This window comes from Macaca thibetana, chromosome 13 (assembly GCF_024542745.1).
Source record: "Macaca thibetana thibetana isolate TM-01 chromosome 13, ASM2454274v1, whole genome shotgun sequence".
NCBI classification, from domain to species: Eukaryota; Metazoa; Chordata; class Mammalia; order Primates; family Cercopithecidae; genus Macaca; species Macaca thibetana.
The window spans coordinates 78,934,198-78,956,450 of NC_065590.1; the positions used below are offsets into that span (position 1 = coordinate 78,934,198).

At 41.9% G+C, this 22,253-nt stretch overlaps 1 protein-coding gene across 6 annotated transcripts in view; it reads right to left on the reverse strand.

Annotated features, from left to right (window-relative positions):
• BABAM2 (BRISC and BRCA1 A complex member 2) overlaps positions 1-22,253 on the reverse strand; it is a 454,559-nt gene that overhangs the window by 22,195 nt on the left and 410,111 nt on the right. For 5 of the 6 annotated variants that reach the window (XM_050754004.1, XM_050754003.1, XM_050754001.1 and 2 more), the window contains one exon: positions 19,356-19,509. In XM_050754004.1, coding sequence (XP_050609961.1) covers positions 19,356-19,509 — 154 coding nt within the window. Of the gene's footprint in view, positions 1-19,355; positions 19,510-22,253 lie in introns of those variants that run through there. The other variant, XM_050754005.1, reaches the window with a different exon arrangement.

Consider the following 22,253-nt stretch of genomic DNA (forward strand, 5'->3'; position numbering starts at 1 on the left):
CTATTCCCACCCCCACCCCCATTCCCACCCCTACTCCCACCCCCACTCCCACTCCAAAACATGCACAGTGGGACCCATCAGATTTGATGTCTCTGCCTAGGAAGTGATTGGAAGGCCCTGCTCAAAGCCTGTTGCGTGGAGCCTTTATCACCTGAGAGACAAGGCTAGCAGGCAGGTGAGCCTCTTTCCCCAAATATGGGGAACAGGTTTGTTCCGGCTGATTCCTGACCTGCCCCTCAATACAGGATGCCTGGTTAAATCTGAATGTCAGATAAACAACTTTTTAGTATAAGTATGTCCTAAATACTGCATGGGGCATACTCACACTAAATTATTTGTTGTTTACTTGAAATTTAAGTGCACCTGGACACGTTGCATTTTTAATTGCTAAATCTGGCAATTCTAACTGAAGATCCAGAGTGGGATCTCTAAAAGCCCTGGGCATTGAGGTGGCAAAGAAGGGGTGAAAGAACCCAAGCCAAACATTCCTTTACAGTGTTCCATGAGTGTGACCCTTAGTTTTGAACTGTGTTTATTAATATTTCCAAGGTCAAGGAGGATCTATTATGATTTACATATCAACACCACAGCAGATCATTATACCAATATGCAATCTGTAAACTTACAAAAAACCTGGCTGGGTGAGGTTGCTTATGCCTGTAATCCCTGCACTTTGTGAGGTCGACATGGGAGGACTGATTGAGCCCAGGAGTTAAAGACCAGCCTGGGCAACATAGCGAGACCCCATCTCTAAAAAAAAAAACCAACAACAAATTAGCCCAGTGCTATCGTATGGACCTGCAACCCTGGTTACTTGGGAGGCTGAGGTGGGAGGATCGCTTGAGCCCAGGAGTTCAAGTCTGCAGTGAGCTATGATTGCACCACTGTACTCCAGCCTGGCAACAGAGTGAGACCCTGTCTCTAAAAACAAACAAACAAACAAACAAAAAAACACAACACCACCACATACACAAAGAAATACCTTATTGCCTACAGAGAAAAAAAAGATCAAATGTTTTAGCATGGTGAACACCAACAATATGCCAGACATTTTACAATCATTTCAGCATTTAACACAATCCTCTGTGAGAAAGTCAAGGCCCACAGAGATTTAAAAACAAACAAACAAACAGACCAACCAACCCTACTAGAAAGTGGTTGAACAAGGACTTGAATTCCAGCCAGTCTGATTCCAGAGGGCATGTTCTCTGTACCCTGAATATCTCCTCTCCTCTCCTCTCCTCCTCTCCTCTCCTCTCCTCTCCTCTCCTCTCCTCTCTCCTCTCCTCTCCTCTCCCTCTCCTCTCTCTCTCTCCTCTCCTCTCCTCTCTCTCCTCTCTCTCTCTCCTCTCCCCCCCCTCTCCTCTCCTCTCCTCTCCTCTCCCCTCCCCTCCTCTCCTCTCTCCTGTCCCTCCCCCCTCCCCTCCCCTCTCCTCTCATTCCTCCCTCCCTCCCTCCCTTCCTTCTTTTCTCTTTTCTTTTCTTTTCTTTCCTGCCTTATCTACTGCTCTTGTCTTCAGCGGACCCTGGCATACCTACCGAAACCCCCATGCGTCCCATCTTCTGGGACTTTGTGCACTCTGTTTCCTCTGGAGGAGTGTCCTCCCCTCTCTGCACATCAAATCCTACCCAGCCTCCAATTTCAGCTTCCTAGGTCTCAGGAAACAGACATAATCTCTTCTCCTTGACTCCTAGTGCTCTTTCCCTGCACATCACCACCTTAAAGAGAAGACTCTATGTGCAATTCTCATCCTTCCTCTAGTTCACTGAAAGCAGGGACTGTATCTTACATATCACTTAACATCGTATCTAACACCTACTTTGAATTCAATAAACATTTGCTGAATGAATGAATGGGAAAAGTGATCTAGGCTAGTGATGTGGGCAAAATCTAATTCAAAGTTAGCCACTACAAATCCACACTGGGGCATGCCAAACCTGAGTGTCAACCAAGGCAAACAGCCTAAACCCTGCAGTTCTAAACAGAGAGCTGAGCTTAGCAGCCTGGTAAATTTGGGATAACTCAGACCATTAATCTGAGGAAAAGAGGTGGTGTAGTACAAAACCAACCTAAAAGCTGGGAAAGCCAAGGTATATGCTCAGTTCCTACACTAAGTTACTCTGTGACCTTGAACACATCACTTCCTTTTGCAGGCCTCAACTTCATAATCTGTGAAACAGGTGTAATAGCAGTACCTAGCTCATAGGGTTGTTACGAGAATTACAGAAATTAAAAAACATAAAGCATTTAGAGCTATGCTGGTGTATTGTCATTATTCAATACATTTTAAAATTATTATTGTCTATAAGGTGATCAGGAGGGATTGGGTGTCCCATCGTTTATTGTGAGAAAATATGCATGTTCCTGTAATGCTCACTTTTCTGGATACCTGGAATAATGACAGTTTAAGGCTTATCCAGTCCCCCAAATGATCAATAATGCAAATTTGGGGTTTTCTACATTTTGATTTTGATTGTTAGAAGAACTACATAGCTTCCCGCTTTGCAATTCGGACTGTACTCAGTCTACTGAGTAGTTAATGCCGTGGACAGCCTCATTGTCAGAATGTAATCTCAAGCAGTGATGGACCATTCCAGAAATCAATCAGCAGGCTTTGAGTTAGTGCTCTTCAGAATGTGTGTGTATGTGTTAGTCTTCAGTGCTTTGTACATATTCTGTATGCAGTGAGCTCTTACACATTTGCTGCAGAGATTGAGCAGTAACTTAACTGCAGCTACACACAGACTGTAGGCTTACTAGCTGCTTCTGGATCAACTTGAGGAAACCACTGTTCTGCCCAATTCTCACAATCATGGCTGCTGTAAAGCCTGTTCTTCCGAGGGCCAAGGCCCTGCCCATCCATGGCACACAAGGAGACAAACCACTTCTTTTCCTCAGAAGTGGCTTTGGATTACAGACTACCCTAGCTCACCCCCACTCCACTTCTGCTTTCTTGGCATCGATTTTCCATTAGGCATGACTAAGTGCCAGAGGTTCTGTCTGTCTGGGAAAATAGGAGTCACTGGAATTTTCTGTCCTCTTCTCAATGTGCAGCCTCCCTGCTGCTTTGGAGGCAGCAGTACAGTGATGCCTTTCCTTCGGCGTGTTCCATTACAATACTCCTTCTTCTCTTTTGCCCATGGATGCTAATAAGAAGTCTGGCCACAGGAGCAAGTTACCTTCTCTTAAAAGTACTTGGTTTTTAGACTCTCAGCAGAGCTATTGCTGCTCACAAACACCCTGGGTTTTCCCCATGGACACAGAGGCCTTCAGCCTCCTGGGTGAGCCACTAGGAAGAAGGTGCCCATGTCAGGCCACTCCGTGGTAGGTGGATGGGTACACGGTGCAGGCTAAACTCCTGCCCTTGACAGCTCTGTGCTGTTCCTGTGAGCAAGGGAGCAGGAAAGAGGGGAAAGGTAGGAGGTCAGAGGTGGCTTGGGCTGGGCTTTGGACCAGTAATCAGGGGCATAAGGTTCTAATCTTGGTACTGTATGCCTTGCACAAATTCTTCTAGGAAATGAAAATGATGAACTGAAAGTCAACTCTAGGCCAATCGCCCTGCTTAAGGGTCTATATCGATTATTTCACTGAATGTCTGTCACAGTGGTTAACGTTTACCATATTTGGACCTGGCTGCACGACATGATCTCGAAGATTCCTTCCACGTTCCATGTTCTGTGGCTGGCCCCCACTGTCACACTTAGCTTCCTAGGATGCATTCCTGCTTAATCACCCAACTTATCTCTGCTGTTGGTTGTGGATTTTGCAGGACAGTGGAGTAGAGGTAACTGCCCCAGTGAGTTTTCTAAATTTTGGTTTTGATTTTTAGAAGAACTATATAACTTTCTGCTTTGCAATTCTGAGTCGTACTCAGTCTTCTGAGTAGTTAATGCCATGGATAGCCTCATTGTCAGAATGGAATCTCAAGGAGTGATAGACCATTCCAGAAATGCAATCAGTAGGCTTTGAGTTGGGGCTCTTCAAAATATGTGTGTGTACGTGTGTGTGGTAGTCTCCAGTGCTTCGTACATATTCTGTATATAGTGAGCTGGATGGTACCTGCCTCCCATTTTTGCTCACCTCTGTAAATCCTCTACTTTAATAAGGCATGAATCTAGTTCATTTTCACGGGTGGCCCTTGTGCTGAATGATCTGACAAAAGACAAGACAGAATCTTGTTTCTGCAGAAGCAAAGCCTCTGCTTGTCATTATGATATGCACACAATGGACAATCCTGATTGTTCTTTGATGCTTCCCTTTTTTCTAGAATTCATGCCTTAATGAGAAGTGATAGAAACAAGCGGCTTGGCCCTCCTGCCTTGGCTGGACTCCACACATGACAGCCCTGAGCAGCCCTGGCGGCACCTGTCAGAAACTAACACACACATCTGAACAGTCAAGCCTAATTCCCAAGAAGCTGTTTTAACTTGACATCTGAAAATGCATTGCATCTAGAATTATTTTACTGGGTGTGTGTTCAGGGCATATGTGTGCACGTTCTGCAACTGAAGTGTTCTATAAATATCAGATATGAGCTGTACAAAAAAGTATCACGTACATGATGTACTTAATTCCATTTAGTAATGTTTTCAATTTGTGTCTGACCTCTGGCAACAGAGATGGAAGTTTCTCAACATGAATAAAAAAGTATGCTCAGCTACCTTAAACAATTTTCACTTAAAATTCCAGAAATATATTAGAGCTTAGTGATTACCAGGTGGGTACTAGCCCAGTACTTTCAGAGGAGGGTACTGAAATCCAGAGAGGTGACGTGTCTTTCCCATGATCGCGCAGGAAATTAATAATGGTCCCTAGATGAGACTCAGGTCACTTGACTCCCAGGCCATTATCCTTTGCTTTTTCTTGACTTACTGTATGTTTCTTCCCCCAACTGTTCAAAAGGAACTCTGATTCCATTAATAGCGTATGTTCCTACTATGGTTTATTAGAAAAATCCCAAACCAGCTCCTCTGCCCTTTCCTTTCTGACTCTATAGGGCATCTGTCTATTTTTCCAGGAAAGAGAATACGTGACCCTAACTCACAAGCAAGGAAGTTGCTGTCCTTGGCGATCCCAAACACTTCCCCAGTGGCTGGCGGGGTAATTGGAACCCAAGCCTGAACACTCAATTGTTCCTGAAAGGGCACAACTAAGTTAATTTTCCCGACAAAGATGTGCTGACCTTCCAGTTGCTCTTTTTTTTTTTTTAAATTTTTATTTTTGAGACAGGGTCTTGCTCTGTCACCCTGGCAGGAGTGCAGTGGCATGATCTTGGCTCACTGCAAGCTCTGTCTCCCCGGTTCAAGTGATTCTCCTGCCTCAGTCTCCTGAGTAGCTGGGATTACAGGCGCCCACCACCATGCCTGGCTAATTTTTGTATTTTTAGTAGAGACGGGGTTTCACCATGTAGCCCAGGCTGGTCTTGAACTCCTGACCTAAGGTGATCCACCTGCCTCGGCCTCCCAAAGTACTGGGATTACAGGCGTGAGCGACCACGCCCAGCCCAGTTACTCTTTCTGTGTGACTATCCTGATAAGCGGAGTTCAGCGTAGCTTCTTCTGGCTCGTGTGACTGAAGAAGCCAGAACAAAAGCCCTAACTGTTTTCCACTGAGAAAGCAGGATGAACAGGGGGTGAAGTCTTTAAAACAGCTCTCAGAGAAGCTTCCAGGGGAACCAAAGGAATACAGATGGAGGGCCTAGGAAGAGATGGCCTGAGGGGACCTGCAGAAGGGATTTACCTGCCGCCCCTCCCCCAGGGGAGCCAGGAGGCTCAGCTGCGCTGTAAACACTCCGTGCCTGGTGCAGCCTGGTCTGCACAGGCTGAGTGGATGGTGAGTGGCTTCCTCTGGGATGAGGGCTGTATTAGCAGTAATTGATGGCCAGGCTTTTTAATGGAGCTTATCATTTCACTGCAACAGATGTCAGGTTCTAATAAATACCACGTTCTCACTGACCTACGCAATTTGGAGAGGATGCCTGGATGTCAGGCAGAGCTTGATTCCTCCCCATCTCTGTTGCTCTCTCTTCTGTAAGGAAAAACAAACCAAACCCCTTTAAGATACTTTTCAAAGGGATTCTCTTTGAGAGTTCAAGGATCCAATAATTTCATGTTATTTAGATGATTTGCTTTTCTCTTCACAGCTCTACTTCTAAACCCCATGAGGAAAAGGCCCAGGAGGGATGGGTGAGCTTGCTCATGCGGGAACCCAGTCCATGTGGAATGGACGGCCTTGGTGACCTCAGTCCCCAATTCCTGTGTTGCTCACCAGCACTGACTTTATTATCTTCTCGGGGGCTCTGATCACCCAAGCTATGCTGGCCTGGGCCTGGAAAATTCCCTCATCTCTCTTGTGGGGAGTTCAGCTGAGATGAGGTTGGGATTTTTGAAAGGGAACTATTCCTAGGAAACTCAGGGCAAAACAGAAGAAAAAAAGAAAACCCACGAATCGTAGCACCAGTTGGGCTTGCAGGCTCTGCCACGGAAGTCTGCAGTGCGGAGCTTCCTGGGAGCCCAGTCCTGGTCCCTTGCCTACCCCAGCGCACTGCCTTCTGCAGGCTCTGTTCTGCAGCTGTTCCCCACGTGCAGAGGGAATGTGGGGGGTGACCAATTCCAGCTAGCCACGATTCTCACCTTCTTGTTGCCCCCTGCCCCGCCCAACCCTTGGGTACCAGATGGGAGTTCCAGGAGTACTCCCAAGGGGAGGGACAGGTCGGGGAGTGAGTAGTGATGAGGGGGAGAGAGTGTTGAAAAGTCTCTATCAGGTTTTTCCCTAATGGCGAGTGGTGTCTGGATGAGAAGTGCACTGCTACTGGGGCTCCAAAGCTGGTTCAGCCCAGACTCCTTCGGGCCAGCTCACAGGGCACAGGGGCTGCAGCGAGAAGCCCGACTCTGTAATGAAGTCTCAGCAGAGACAAAGCATCATGTGAGCTGCCTTAAGGAGCTACCTTAAGGAGTGAAGAAGACAGCAGTGATTAATTCCTGGCGAGACAAACACACAAATGGGCTCATATTATAACCTCTTATACTTCTTCATGAACAGCCCTCCTCTAGCTCTACCCTAGTCCCCTAGGAATTCTCAGGCCTCAGGGATCCTAGGACCATGAACTGGGATTTCCACACTGGGCTCCATGGAGTCGCAGGGGGGCCAGCAGGGCCTCAGAAGACAAGGAAGGCGGTGTCAATGAAGAGCACATCGGGTGGGACGTCTACCTTCTTTTCTTCAATCAAGGGGAAAATATCTACTTTTTAATCTGTTTTATTTAGAGGACTAATGCATGAGACCAAATTGAAGCATTGGCAGCTAATGAGAAGTTCAAAGAAAACAGTGTCTTTGGGAATATTAAGTAATGTATTAACGATGAAAAATAATTGAAATAGCCTGGAATGTACACTTTTAAAAGATTCTTGAAAGAATTTTTCCTGCAAAAGTGATTCCGCAAAGATAACGAGATAAAAAAATTTAGAAGTATGCATGGTGAACAGCAACATATAAGCAATTATGAACTGCTTTCAGAGGGTTTGGATACGTTTTTAAATAAGAAAATAATGTCTCTTTGTGACCTTGAGGGAAGAAGGGAAACAACAAATGATTTTAGGAGGTTCATAATGAATTACTCCCATGTGTTGACTAATAAGCTATTTTATTTATTTATTTATTTATTTTTTTGAGACGGAGTCTCGCTCTGTCGCCCAGGCTGGAGTGCAGTGGCGTGATCTCGGCTCACTGCAAGCTCCGCCTTCCAGGTTCATGCCATTCTCCTGCCTCAGCCTCCCGAGTAGCTGGGACTACAGGTGCCCGCACCACGCCTGGCTAATTTTTTTGTATTTTTAGTAGAGACGGAGTTTCACTGTGTTAGCCAGGATGGTCTCAATCTCCTGACCTCCTGATCTGCCCACCTCAGCCTCCCAAAGTGTTGGGATTACAGGTGTGAGCCTTTTTTTATTTTTTTAAAGTAATGTTTGGTTTTACGTAGACTAAGCAAGGATGGAGTTGGAATTTTTCCCCTTTTCAGCTGGTTATGCTGGTACCAAGAAGATACAACCACAGGGGATGACAGTCCATTAATGGGGTGGCCTTAAACTTTGGGAGCTAGCCAAGTTACCGAGGTTAAGGGACTGTTTACTGGGGTACATATGATGGTATCAATATTGACTCTGTTTTTAATTTTAAAATCTCTATTTTTCTCTAGGGATGTTGCTGCTGATAGCTAAAAATGATCAAATTCTTACCATATACTAGACCTTATGCTGGACAATTCACTGACATTATCCCATGTAGTAGGCAGAATTCTAACATGACCCCCAAGATTCTCCATCCTCTGTGTAATCCCCAGGATTGTGAATATGATGGATTTCATTCTGGTAAACAGGTTTTGTTATATGGCACAGATGACTTTAAGATGGGTAGCCTTTAAATCTGTGACTAGCAGAAAAGACATGAAGGCAGACATTCAAAATATAAGAGGGATCTGATGCACCACTACTGGCTTGAAAATGGAGGGGACCACATGGCAGAGGACGCACGCAGCCTCTAGTTGCTGAGGGTGGTCTCCAGTTGACGGTGGCAAGGTAACAGGGGCCTCAGTCCTACAACCACAAGGAACTGAACTCTGCCAACATACTGAAAGAGCTTGAAGGAGAAGCGTAAGCTTCAGGGGTGAGATTGCAGCCCCAGACAAAGCCTTGATTTTAGTTGCCTAAAACCCTGAACTGAGAACCCAGGCGTCTTGTGTGGGACTCCTAACCCACAGAAACTGTGAGATTAATAACTAGGGGTGTTTTAAAAGAGTTAATTTATGATAATTTTTAAATTAGCAACACAGAAAATCATACACCCCAGGTGATACCCATCATAACCCTCTGAAGTAGGCTTCACCATTTTATAGACAAGGAAACAAAGACTCAGGGAAATTAGGAATTTGCCCAAAGTCACAGAGCCTGTGAGTGGCAGAGACAGGTTTAAACCCAGCTGTCTTGACTTTATGGTCAGTGCTCTTCACTGCCTCATGCATTTCCTCTCTGTATGAGGCGAGAGCCTCAGACACATGGTAAAAAGAGTATGGAACTGTTTCCGTCTGCCTGGGTGTGGATGTGCAGAAGGGTCAAAGGACCTGTGTTTTTGTTTTGGTTTTAAATGGTGAAAAGATATATATTTAGAATTAACTAGCTGGATTCAGTTTAGATGATCCCAATATGCCTTGTTCTTTCCATCAGGCCTGATCAGGGTGTTGGCTTTGGCCACATCAGTGTCACTGAGCTTCTTCACAGCCTGTTTGATCTGGTGCTTGTTGGTTTTGACATCCACAATGGACCCAAGTTGTGTTGTTGTCTTCTATCTTCTTCATGGCTGACTCAGTGCTTGGGGAACCTGATGATGTATTATTGCTCAAGCTTGCTTCTCCTGGGAGTGCTTTTCCAAGGATATTTCAGCTGCCTCCAGAGCCACACTGTCTTGGGCCACCGGAAGGTGGGTCATATGTGGATCGGATCTTCTTTTTGTGGCTGTGGACATCTTTAAGCACTGCCTTCCTGGACTTCAAAGCGTTTGCTTTGGATTCAGCAATGGGAGGCCAAGAACTTCTTTTTTCACTTTTGGTGCCATCATGTGAAAATGAGGACCTATGTTGAACCCTCACTCCTCTAGAAGCTAGCTGTGTGCCCTTGGGCAAGTCAATTAATCACCCTGAGCCTCAGTTTTTGTAATCTGTATGAGGCGTACTAAGAATTTCTGCATTACAACCCTTGAAGGGCTGCAGTTGACGATCCCATGAAAGTGTGTGAGGGCCACTGTGAAAGAAGTCCACAGGGCAGACAGAGGCACCTGGATGTCATGTAGGTATCGTTTTCTTTTCTTGATGACTGCCAATTTCAATATCCTCTGCCTATAGGTTGGATATAATCACTTTGATGGCTTGTTTGGAGGAAGTCATTTTAAATAGTTTTTTTTTTTTTTTTTGGAGAGGAAATGATTCTTTATTACATTTATTGAAAAACTACAGAATAAGATGGAATGTAATTTTTTTTCTTGAATTCTTTAAAAGGTAGTTGACTATTAAAAGCCAAAGTAATAACAATGTATTGTGGAATTCATAAAATACGAAGACTGAAAGTGTGTGAATATGATAGCACAAAGGTAAATAGAAAGTATACAGATGACTACACTGTTTATATAGGAAGCATTATAATATTAATTCATGGTAGGCTGTGATAAGTTAAGAGTGTATTTTTAGTGTATAAATGACTAAAATACACAAGGAAATATAGCTAACACACCAACAGAAGAGAAAATGGTAAACTAAAAAATACTTGAATAAACTGAAAGAATACAGGAAGAAAAGAATAGTGGAATAAAAAACCCCCCAAACCGAAAATATGAATGGCAAGACTGTAGGGCTTAAACCCAGTAAGCTTATTATTTATATTACATGTATAAATGAAATACTCCAGTTAAGGCCAGGTGCGGTAGCTCATGCCTGTAAGCCCAGCATTTTGGGAGGCCAAGGCCGGTGGATCACTTGAGGTCAGGAGTTTGAGACCAGCCTGGCCAATATGGCAAAACCCCGTCTCTACTAAAAATACAAAAAATAGCCAGGTGTGGTGGCGTGCGCCTATAGTCCCAGCTACTCGGGAGGCTGAGGCAGCAGAATCACTTGAACCAGGGAGGCGGAGGTTGCAGTGAGCCAAGATCACGCCACTGCACTCCGGCCTGGGTGACAGAATAAGACTCTGTCTCAAAAAAAAAAAAAAAAAGAGGCCGGGCACAGTGGCTCATGCATCTAATCCCAGCACTTTGGGGGGTCGAGGCAGGTGGATCACGAGGTCAGGAGTTCGAGACCAGCCTGGCCAATATGGTGAAACCCCATCTCTACTAAAAATACAAAAATTAGCCAGGTGATAGTGGCGCAAGCCTGTAATCCCAGCTAATCAGGAGGCTGAGGCAAGGGAATTGCTTGAACCCAGGAGGCGGAGGTTGCCGTGAGTGGAGGTTGTGCTGAGCCGAGGTCACGCCACTGCACTCCAGTCTGGGCGACAGAGCGAGACTCCATCTCAAAAAAAAAAAAAAAAAAAAAAAAAAAAAAGAAATACACCAATTAAAAGGTAGACATGTTAAGACTAGATTAAAAAAACCCAAGGTCTACAAAAGGTTTTCTTCAAATATAAAGACACAGATAGGATAAAGAAAGGATGAAAAAAATATATACCATGCAAAAAATACACAGAAGAAAGCTGGTGTAACAATTTTAATATGAAATGAAGCAGATTTCAAGTCAAAGAATAATGCCAGAAATAAAGAGTCATCTCATAATGATAGAAGGACCAATTTATTAAGAAAACCTAACAATTCTAAATATGTATCTAAAAATAAACCTTTAAGATATAAAAAGCAAAAATTAGCAGAACTAAGGGGAGAAACAGACAAATCCAAAACCCCACAGGTGAAAATGTTAATACCTCATTTTAATAACTGATATAATAGATATAAAAAACCAGTAAAGAGCTAAAAGATTTGAATAACACTAACAAGTAATTTAACTTAGTTAATGTATATATAGAACACTATACCCCAAAACTGCAGGACACACATTCTTTTCAGGTTTACATGGAATATTTATCAAGATAGACCACATGCTGGTCTACAAAACAATTCTCAACAAATTCCAAAGGCTTGAAATCATACAGGTTATGATCTCTGACCAAAATCAAATTAAACTATAAATCAATAACAATAAGATATTTAGAAAAATCTTTCTAAACACTTGAAATTCAAGAAGCACAACTATAAATAACCCATGGTTCAAGAAGAAATCACAAGGGAAATCAGAAAATATTTCTAATAAAATAATAATGAAAAACAACATACAAAACTTTGTGGAATGCAGCTTAAGCAATCCATAGAGAGTAATTTTATATTAAAAAAATAAAAAAGATTAAAGTCAGTGACCTAAGCTTCTACTCTAAGAAACTTGAAAAGGAAGACATTAGAAACCATGTACTGCCAATCACTTTGACAACTTAGACATGATGGATCAATTTCTTATTTAAAAACCTAGCTTGCTAAAACGAACACAAGAAGAAATACAACAATCTGAATATCCCTACATTTAGTAAAGACACTAAGTATTTTTTGCACAAAGGAAACCTTACCAAACATTTGGAAAGAAATAATACTAAATCTGCACAAACTCTTTCAGAAAACAAAGGAAGAAATCTGCACAAACTCTTTCAGAAAACAAGGGAAGAAGGAATACTTTCCAGTTTATTTAATGAAGCCAGCATAGTACTGATATGAAAGACCTGACAAGGACAAACACGAGAAAAGAAATTTTAGACCAATATTATTCATAAATGTAGATGTAAAAATCTTAAAATTTTAGCAAATCAAATTTAATAATATAAAAAAGGATAAAATCATGACTGAGAAGGGTTTATCTTTGGAATGCAAGGTTGGTTCAACAAGCAAAAACTAAATAATGTAATTCACACTAACAGAATAAAGAAAAAGCACACGATTATGTCAATGTCAAAAGATGCAGCAAAAGCAATCTATAGAATTCAATACCCATTCACGATAAAAAAAAAAAAAAACCTCTTAGCAAAGTAGTAACACAAGAATTTCTTTAATCTGATAAAGACATCTATGTAAAACCTCAACATTAACCTTAATAGAGAAACATACAGCTAGATTCTGTTCTTATCACTTATGTAAAAAATTGTACTGGAGATCCTATTCAGTGCCAGTAGGTAGAAAAAGAAATAGAAAAACATAAAGATTGGAAAGAAAGAAGTAAAGCTGTTAGCATAAGGGGTGACTATTTATGTAAGAAATTATAGGCCGGGTGTGGTGGCTCATGCCTGTAATCCTAGCACTTTGGGAGGTCAAGGCAGGTGGATTGCCAGAGCTCAGAGTTTGACACCAGCCTGGGCAACATGGTAAAACTCCATCTCTACTAAAAAAAAAAAATACAAAAAATTAGCCTGGTGTGGCAGCGTGTGCCTGTAGTCCCAGCCACTCAGGAGGCTGAGGCAGGAGAATTGCTAGAACCCGGGAGGCGGAGGTTGCAGTGGGCCAAGATCACGCCACTGCACTCCAGACTGGGTGACAGAGTGAGACTCCGTCTCCAAAAAAAGAAAAAAGAAATTATAAGAAATCTATAAAAAAACTATTAGACTTTAGTAGTAATAAGTGAATTTAGCAATGTCACAGGACGCCATGCCAATATAGAAAAATCATTTGTATTCCTATATACCAGCAATAAACAACTAGAAAATATTTTTTAATTTTATGTTTATATTTTTATATATTTATAAATATTTTATATTTATATCTTTATATAATTTACAATAAAAGCAAAAACGGGTGGAGCGCAGTGGCTCATGCCTGTAATGCCGGCACTTCGGGAGGCCGAGGCAGGTGGATTGCTTGAGGCCAGGAGTTCGAGACCAGACTGGCCAACATGCTGAAACCCTGTCTGTACTAAAAATACAAAAATCAGCTGGGCATAATGGCTCATGCCTGTAATCCCAGCACTTTGGGAGGCTGAGGCAGGTGGATCACCTGAAGTCAGGAGTTTGAAACCAGCCTGGCCAACATGGTGAAACCCCATCTCTACTAAAAATACAAAAACTAGATGGGCGTGGTGGTGGGCGCCTGAAATCCCAGCTACTAGGGAGGCTGAGGCAGGACAACCGCTTGAACCTGGGAGTTAGAGGTTGCGGTGGGCCAAGATCGTGCCATTGCACTCCAGCCTGGGTGACAAGAGCGAAACTCTGTCTCAAAAAAATAAAAAATAAAAATACAAAAATTAGCTGGGTGTGGTGGCACATGTCTGTAGTCCTGGGTACTCGGGAGGCTGAGGCACAAGAATCTCTTGAATCTGGGAGGCGGAGTTTGCAGTGAGCCAAGATTGTGCCACGGTACTCCAGCCTGGGCAACAGAGCAAGACTCTGTCTCAAAAAAAAGGGAAAACATGTAAAAATATTTCAAGACTTCTACATTGAAATATTTTAAAAATTTCTGAGAAACTAAAACCATGTTCATTGATTCAGTATTATAAAAGATTCAGTATTATAAAAATGTCAATTCTTCCCTTGTCGATCAGCAGGCTTTTATGGGGGTGGGGGGGTGGGGGGAGGTGAGAATTGGCAAGCTGATTCTAAAAGATATATGAAAATGCAAAGGACCTAGAAAAGCCAAAACAATCTTTAAAAAGAACAAGCTCGGATACCTTTCCTGATTTCAAGAAATATTGGTATACAAACCGATCAATGGAACAGAATAGAGTATCCAGAAATAGATCCACTCACATGTGGTCAGTTGCCTTTTGACAAAGATGTAAAGGTAATTCAATAGGGAAAGAAAAGTATTTTCAACAAATGGTGTTGTAATATCTGGATACATATGAACAAAAAATTAACCTTGGCATCTACCTCATATCACATACAAAAATTAATCTGAGATGGATCACAGGCCTATGTGCCAAAACAAAAGCTTCCAGAAGAAAACACAGGAGAATTTCTTCATGATCTTCTAGTAGGCTAATAATTTTGAGTACACAAAGAACGTTAACATAAAAAACAGATTTCATTAAAAAGATGAAGATTTCCTGCTCATCAAAAGACACTCTTAAGAAAATGAAATGGGCCAGGAATAGTGGCTCACACCTGTAATCCCAAGACTTTGGGAGGCCGTGGCGGGAGGATCAAGGATCACTTGAGCCCAGGGGTTCAAGACCAGCCTGGGCGACATAGTGAAACCTTGTCTCTATTAAAAAAAAGAAAAATAAAATGAAATGGCAAGCCACAGATTGAGAGACGATACTCATAATAAATATATCTGACAAATATATAAAGAAACTCGTATATACAACTCATTAATAAAATGACTAACAACCAAATTAAAAATAGGCAAGATTTGAACAGACATTTCATGAAAGAAGATAAACCAATAAGCACATGCCAAGATGCTGAACATCATTTATCACCAGGAAATGTAAATTAAAAATATGAGATATTACTTATCCTCTCTAGAATGGTTCAATTTAAAAAGACTGACAATAGGAAGTGTTGATGAGAATGTGAAGCAACTGGAACCCTGGCATATTGCTGATGGGAGGGTAAACTGATACCACTTTAAAAAAGCTTGTCACCTTCTTATAAAGTTAACCACATATGTACTCCCACTCCCAGGTATTTACCTGAAGAAAGGAAAACACATGTCTATAAAAAGGCTTGGTCATAGCAGCTCTATTAATAAAATCCCCAACCTGGAAACAACACAAATATCTACACATGGGTGAATGGATGAATACATTAGGCTATATTCATATAATGGACTATTACTCAGCAGTAAAAAAGAAATGCTGTAACAGATAAAAAAAAAAAAATATATATATATATATATATATTTTTTTTTTTTTTTGAGACAGAGTCTCACTCTGTCACCCAGGTTGGAGTGCAGTGGTGCGATCTCCGCTCACTGCAACCTCCGCCTCCTGGGTTCAACAGATTCTCCTGCTTCAGCCTCCGGAATAGCTGGGATTATAGGCGTGTGAAACTATGCCCAGCTAATTTTTGTATTTTTAGTAGAGATGGGGTTTTGCCATGTTGGCCAGATTGTTCTCAAACTTCCTACCTCAGGTGATCTGTCTGCTTCAGTCCACTCAAAGTGCTGGGATTAGAGACGTGAGCTACCGGGCCCAGCCACCATAACAGATAAATCTTAAACAATTATGTTGAATGAAATGAATATAAATTTCATTGATCTGTATTATTTCACTTAGAAGTATCTAAAAGGAAAAACTAAGACATGGTGATACAGAACAATAGTTGCCTTGAGAGTGAAGAGACTATTTGGAAAGAGGTTATAAGGTAACTTTGTCAAAACTTTTCAAAAGATATGCTTAAAACCTGTCCACTCCATTGTATGTAAATTATACTGCAATTTTTTAAAAAAGATACATATGCAAAGCCATTTCCTTCAAAGTACTCATGGTTTGGTTAAGGAAACAAAACATATATGAAGATGTGCAGAACTAAAAGAAAATACCAAACAGATTCCAAAGCAGTATGTGATTAGAGTCAAAGGAGACTGGGAGGAGGGGAGAGAGCTGCCGGCAAAGTAGAGAGGATGGGAAAACCCACATGGGAGGTTGGATATGTGTCTATTTGAGGGGGCAGAAAGAGGGTGGGAGGAAAGGCATGAGCAAAGGCACTGAGTTACACAGCAGAAGCTAAAACCCATGGTCTTCCACGTGTTAACTTGCTGGCCTTTCATAGCAAGTTCATCCAACAGGGAGTACAGTCCTGTTTTAGGAATGAGGTTCAGAGAGGTTAAGAGCTCTGCCCAAGACCACAGAGCTTGCAGGATTAGACTTTGCAATAGCAACTGGGGCATGCATGACCCCAAAGCCTGTGCTCACCCTGTGAATGGTGTTTCACTTGTGAGGGACAGAATCTGCTGGACAGCCATGAGAAAGAAAGAAGCACATGTGGTAGGAAAAGCCCTGGTCAGTGCCAGGAAGTGTCCTTTCTGAGGTTACATTGTTTAGAATTTTGCTCTACAGGAGGGAATAAACAGCTGATTCCACTCAAAAGGCTCCACTGCTGTTCATAAACCATGAGAGTGTTTATGTCATGGGCAGAGCTCCCCAAGTGAATTATAGCCTTTTACACACTGTGTACATACAGTATTTTCACAGGACAAAGAAACAGGGTGTGGAAGGAATGCTACAGTTGACCCTCCTCTCTTTCCACCCTTTGTCTTCAACCTTCTCCACCAATCTCAAGACTATACTGCAGGACAGTTCTTTCATGGTGTTTATCTGGCTTTCTGACATAGCCCAGGGAAGTTACTCAGTTCAGTTGAAGAATGGAAACTTTAAACTACTTCTTCTTGCTAGCACGAGCTGCTGGCTTTCTCTTTTATTACATTTAAAATGGATCCATCTTCGCTACAGTAGAAAGCAGATTTTTTAAACATTACTTCAGATGTTTTCTTTAGACTGGTGTTAACATAAAGCAAATGTCTCTTGAAACTCTGAACCAATCTGTTAAGATAAACAGGCTTCACTTACGATATTCCTGTACTGAAATCATGGGCTTGTGGTCTGCAACTTCTTAAAGACTCAATTCATACTTGCTAAAATGTCTGCTTAGGAAAAACACATGCACACACACACACACATACACACATACTAAGATATCTTTGCCATGGAAACCACAAAGACACATCTGGTTCAGACTCCACAGCACATACCACAGATAGTGCCCATCTTCTAAGGGCAGATCGTACGTATACACAGGGAAAGCCCAGAAAATTAAACGATACCAATACTTCAAGCATAAAACATACTTTATAATTCCTTTTTTCCATTGTATTTCAAGATATGTAAGTCTTAATCATTGTTACTTGTTACATTTGCATATGCTTGTTTTTGTCCTTAATGGGATTTCAGACTTGGGTGTCATAGATAAAAAGAGAAAATAAAGGGAAAGAAGAAGGCAATTAAAGTTTCAGATAACAACTCTGGATTCTGCGTATAAATCTGAGGCAGTCTGGGTTTCTAGAAGAAGACACTGTCATTATTTAAGAGTCTCAGGCTAGGTGTGGTGGCTCACACCTGTAATCCTAGCACTTTGGGAGGCTGAGGCGGGCAGATCACCTGAGGTCAGGAGTTCAAGACCAGCCTGGCCAACAAAGCAATACCCACTATGTTGTATTTCTCCACTAAAAATACAAAAATTAGTCGGGCGTGGTGTCACGTGCCTGTAGTCCCAGCTACTCAGGAGGCTGAGGCAGGAGAACTGCTTGAACCTGGGAAGCAGAGGTTGCAGTGAGCCGAGAATCCTCAGCTGGTACTCCAGCCTGGGCAACAGAGCAAGATTCTGTCTCAAAAAAATAAAATAAAATAAAATGAAAAGTTCTCAAGCCTGCTATAAGTGAAAGTCTTGTACTACAGAAAAATATAGGTGAGGTCAGGAGGCCCCATGGAAGGGAATGGGGTCTCTCTGGGAGTGAGAGGCAAGAACAAGAAGTCCTACTAAGTTCTTGATTAGTCATGGCTAACCAAGAGCATTCCAGATCTGGAGGTCCAGGTTTTGTTAGTAGGTACTTTGAAACTGTCAGAAGTTTGTATGATAAAGGCTTTATCCCCCTTGCTGGGCTACAAATTCCATGAAGACAGGGACAATTTCTAATTTGTTTATCATTATATTCCTAGCATGGAGCACAATGCTTGTAACATGTTAGATGCTTAATAAATACTGGATGAGCAAATGAAGAGGATGCTTAATAGACAGTCTATATTTGTGTGATACTTTGGATCTGATCATCCTTCAGCTGGGATCACAGGTGTGAAGCATATGACTGTTCCAAGCGATAAAGTTATAACCACATGCCACTCTATGCTTTATTTTTGGAAACTGTGATTTTGATCCACTGCTTCTTCAGTCTAGGAGGCCATGGTTTATGAAGACTGATGTTCCACACACCAAAGTCTTAAATATAAAAAACAATCAGCATATTTCTGTATTTACCTATTCTGTATGACTGAAGTGAGGCCTTCCACACTGAGAGGTTCATGAGCAATAGTTGTATCTCTAAACTCTAAACTTTAGCTAACTTCAACCTCTGTGAAATCCTACTTCCATATCTATTCTAATAGCCCTAAGCTATTTGTGTAGCTGTTTATTTGACCGAGAAATACACAGGTCCTACTTTGGGCAACGGCTGTGGTATACACTGCAGAGACACAACGAGGTATAGAATTCAGGGAGATTCATTTTCATACCAAAGAGTAGCTACTGGTTCCAGGTGTTAACTACTAAGCAAAAATTCTGTTTGTTTACTGCCATATGAAATTTCCATTTTTTAAAAAGTAGCTGCGAACATTTTCATCATTGATGCCATTTACCCACAACTCGAATTCCTGTTTAGTATTTATCCTCCAGTCTAAATAGAGAGGTCGTTTTCTGATAAATGCTACACTCCATGAAAAAAAAAAAAAAAAAAAAGCTGTCATGGCTAATCTTAGAGACCAACAGAAACAGCAGAAAAAGGAAACACTTTCAGATGTAGATCAGCTTCTTCCTGATGAAGCTACGAAGGGCCAAACAGTAAATATTTTTGGTTTTCTAGGACATCCAGTCTCTGTTGCAACTACTCACTCTGCCATTGTAGCATTAAAACAGCCACAGATAATAAGTAAAGAAATGGGTGTTGCTGTGTTTCTATAAAACTTTATTTACAAAAATATGCACAGGCAGGATCTAGCCTGCAGGCGGTGGCTTGCCAACCCCTGGACTAGATAAACAAAATGCTCTTATCTGTAGGAAATAACGACAGATTCACTTACTTTGCTCTTTTGGCCATTTCATTTCCATCCCATCTGGGGCTGTACGGGTAATTTTTTTGGGCCTGGGAGTAAAGCTGTCCGCTGTTGGTGAAGTGATAGACGGACTGAAATGTGAGAGTTGGCTGGTCTCGAGGGAAAAACAGAGGCAGGTCAACTGCGAAGACAGAAGAAAGAAAAAGAAAGTTAGAGCATAAACACATCTTACGATTTTTTTTTTTTTTTTTTTTACTAAATCCGAATGTTAGGTACAAAACTCTATTCGAACCACTAATACTGTTTGAGGCTTGGATGAAAGGTGTGGTGTATAGAGAGGGACCAAGAAATAAATACAAGGTGACTTCTCCATCTTCGAGGAGTTTATAATATAGAGAGATCACACACGGGTGAAAATGTCACCAATGGAAGGCATGACGTGTAGGTGCTGTAAAAAGGCTTTGAAATGGTCACAGAAGCTTAGGGAAGGATGCCTGGTCGCCTGCAACCATCTGACATTCCTCTCTAGCACTTCCCTGGATCAATATTCCATTGCAGAGTTCTCTTTCTATCTGTTTTAAGTGTCTATTATAGTATAAACTCTTCAAGGGTTGGGCAATGTCTTCCACATCTATAATTTGATGGAGGAAGCGGGCCAGAGGCTGTTTTTCAAGAATGCATTTGGAGAAGGGGTAAAGAGTGCAGGTGATAATCTTTCTACTTGATAAGATATGGCAACCAGACTACCAGGAAAAATGAAGTTATCACTCTACTTCCAATCAAGCAGTGAATTTTGATACTCAGCAGTTTCAATTTTTTCCATATGCATTCCCACATATATTTATATCTCCTAAATCAGTGGGAATTCCTTAATGGAATGTATAAGGGACTACTCTGAGCACTAAATATGTCTGCTGTGATAGTACAGGCTAATTCCAATCCTTGCTGTTAACATGTGTTATATGCTTTATCTTTTCATTTTGGGGTTAACTCAATTTTTAAAAGTAAACTGATTTGTTATTAGTTGAGGCAAATCATCATTAAAAACACAGACTGTTTCAATAACACATTCTTAAAGGTATATAATGTATATGTGTGTGAATGTTATCCACTTCTAGGACAAAGAATAGGAACAGCATAAGAATAATAAGAAAAGTATAGAATTTTCTAGATTTATAGGGTACCTTCTTTTTTTTTTTTTTTTTTTTTCTTTTTGAGACGGAGTCTCGCTCTGCCGCCCAGGCTGGAGTGCAGTGGCCGGATCTCAGCTCACTGCAAGCTCCGCCTCCCGGGTTCACGCCATTCTCCGGCCTCAGCCTCCCGAGTAGCTGGGACTACAGGCGCTGCCACCTCGCCCGGCTATTTTTTGTATTTCTTAGTAGAGACGGGGTTTCACCGTGTTAGCCAGGATGGTCTCGATCTCCTGACCTCGTGATCCGCCTGTCTTGGCCTCCCAAAGTGCTGGGATTACAGGCTTGAGCCACCGCGCCCGGCCAAGGGTACCTTCTTTATACACTTTATCTAATTTGTAACTTAGAACTCCATGACAGAGATATTATCTTCAACATTTGCATTTAACAGGTGAGCAAACCTGAGACTCTAAGAGGTTTATTAACTTGCTCATGTCACAGCCAGGCAGGGGCAAGACTAAAATCTAGTCCCATGATTCAAACACTGGGCTCCTACTATGCCCCACATTGCCTTCTCCTGCTCCAAAGGACACTGGCCTAACCTGCTTACAACTCATTCACTATGTCACAATTTAGGAAGCTAAAGTTGTCATTGTGAAGGATGTATAAGGTTCATCTTTTTAGCTACATGAGGAAGATATATTTAAAAATACATACCAGATAATTAGGCCGGGCACAGTGGCTCACGCCTATAATCCCAGCACTTTGGGAGGCGGAGGTGGGTGGATTACTTGAGGTCAGGAGTTCAAGACCAGGCTGGCCAATAGGGTGAAACACCATCTCTACTAAAAATACAAAAATTAGCCGGATGTGGTGACAGGCACCTATAATCCCAGCTACTTGGGAGGCTGAGGCAGGAGGATCACTTGAATCTGGGAGGCGGATGTTGCCGTGAGCTGAGATCGCGCCACTGAACTCCAGCCTGGGTGACAGAGTGAGACTCTGTCTTAAAATAAATAAATAAATAAATATACATACTAGATAATTATACATCTATCACTATTCTAGTCTGGGGTGACATACAACTTGGACTAGGTACTCTCAGCACTCAATATGATTTCTTGAAGGAAAACTTAGGTCCACAGCAGACTTTTAAGCAGAAGCCAAAAAACTCCCAAGAATCAAAAAACTATCCAGTTGGGAGGGCCTCTTAGACCTCTGAGTGCACTTGACTCTGATGATGTCTGACTCAGTGCTGCAGGGGGTTTCTACAGATGAATCACACGACAACCAGAGAAAAGGGCACGATTTTGAATGTACATTCTTTAGTCACATTTTTCAAGCACCACAATAGTGCAGTCTGAATACATGTCTGTTGGTGCCAAAGCAGAGATTTCATAATATATAGGAACAATACAAAAGACTGATTCAAATAAATAATTCAATTCAGAAATTGCTTTTGAGTCCCTGCATATTGCAAAGCTTGATCTGTAACGTTTTCAGTCACTCTGCACAAATAGTGCTTTCTAAAATTAACTTTGTATCTTTTCTCATTACTACTTCCATTTCTTCTGATTAATATTCATTTATTTATTTATTTATTTTTGAGACACAGTCTCGATCTGTTGCCCAGGCTGGATGGAGTGCAATGGCGCCATCTCAGCTCACTGCAACCTCCGCCTCCTGGGTTCAGGCAATTCTCGTGCCTCAGTCTCCCAAGTAGCTGGGATTACAGGCACCTGCCACCACATCTGGCTAATTTTTTATATTGTTAGTAGAGATCAAGTTTCACCAT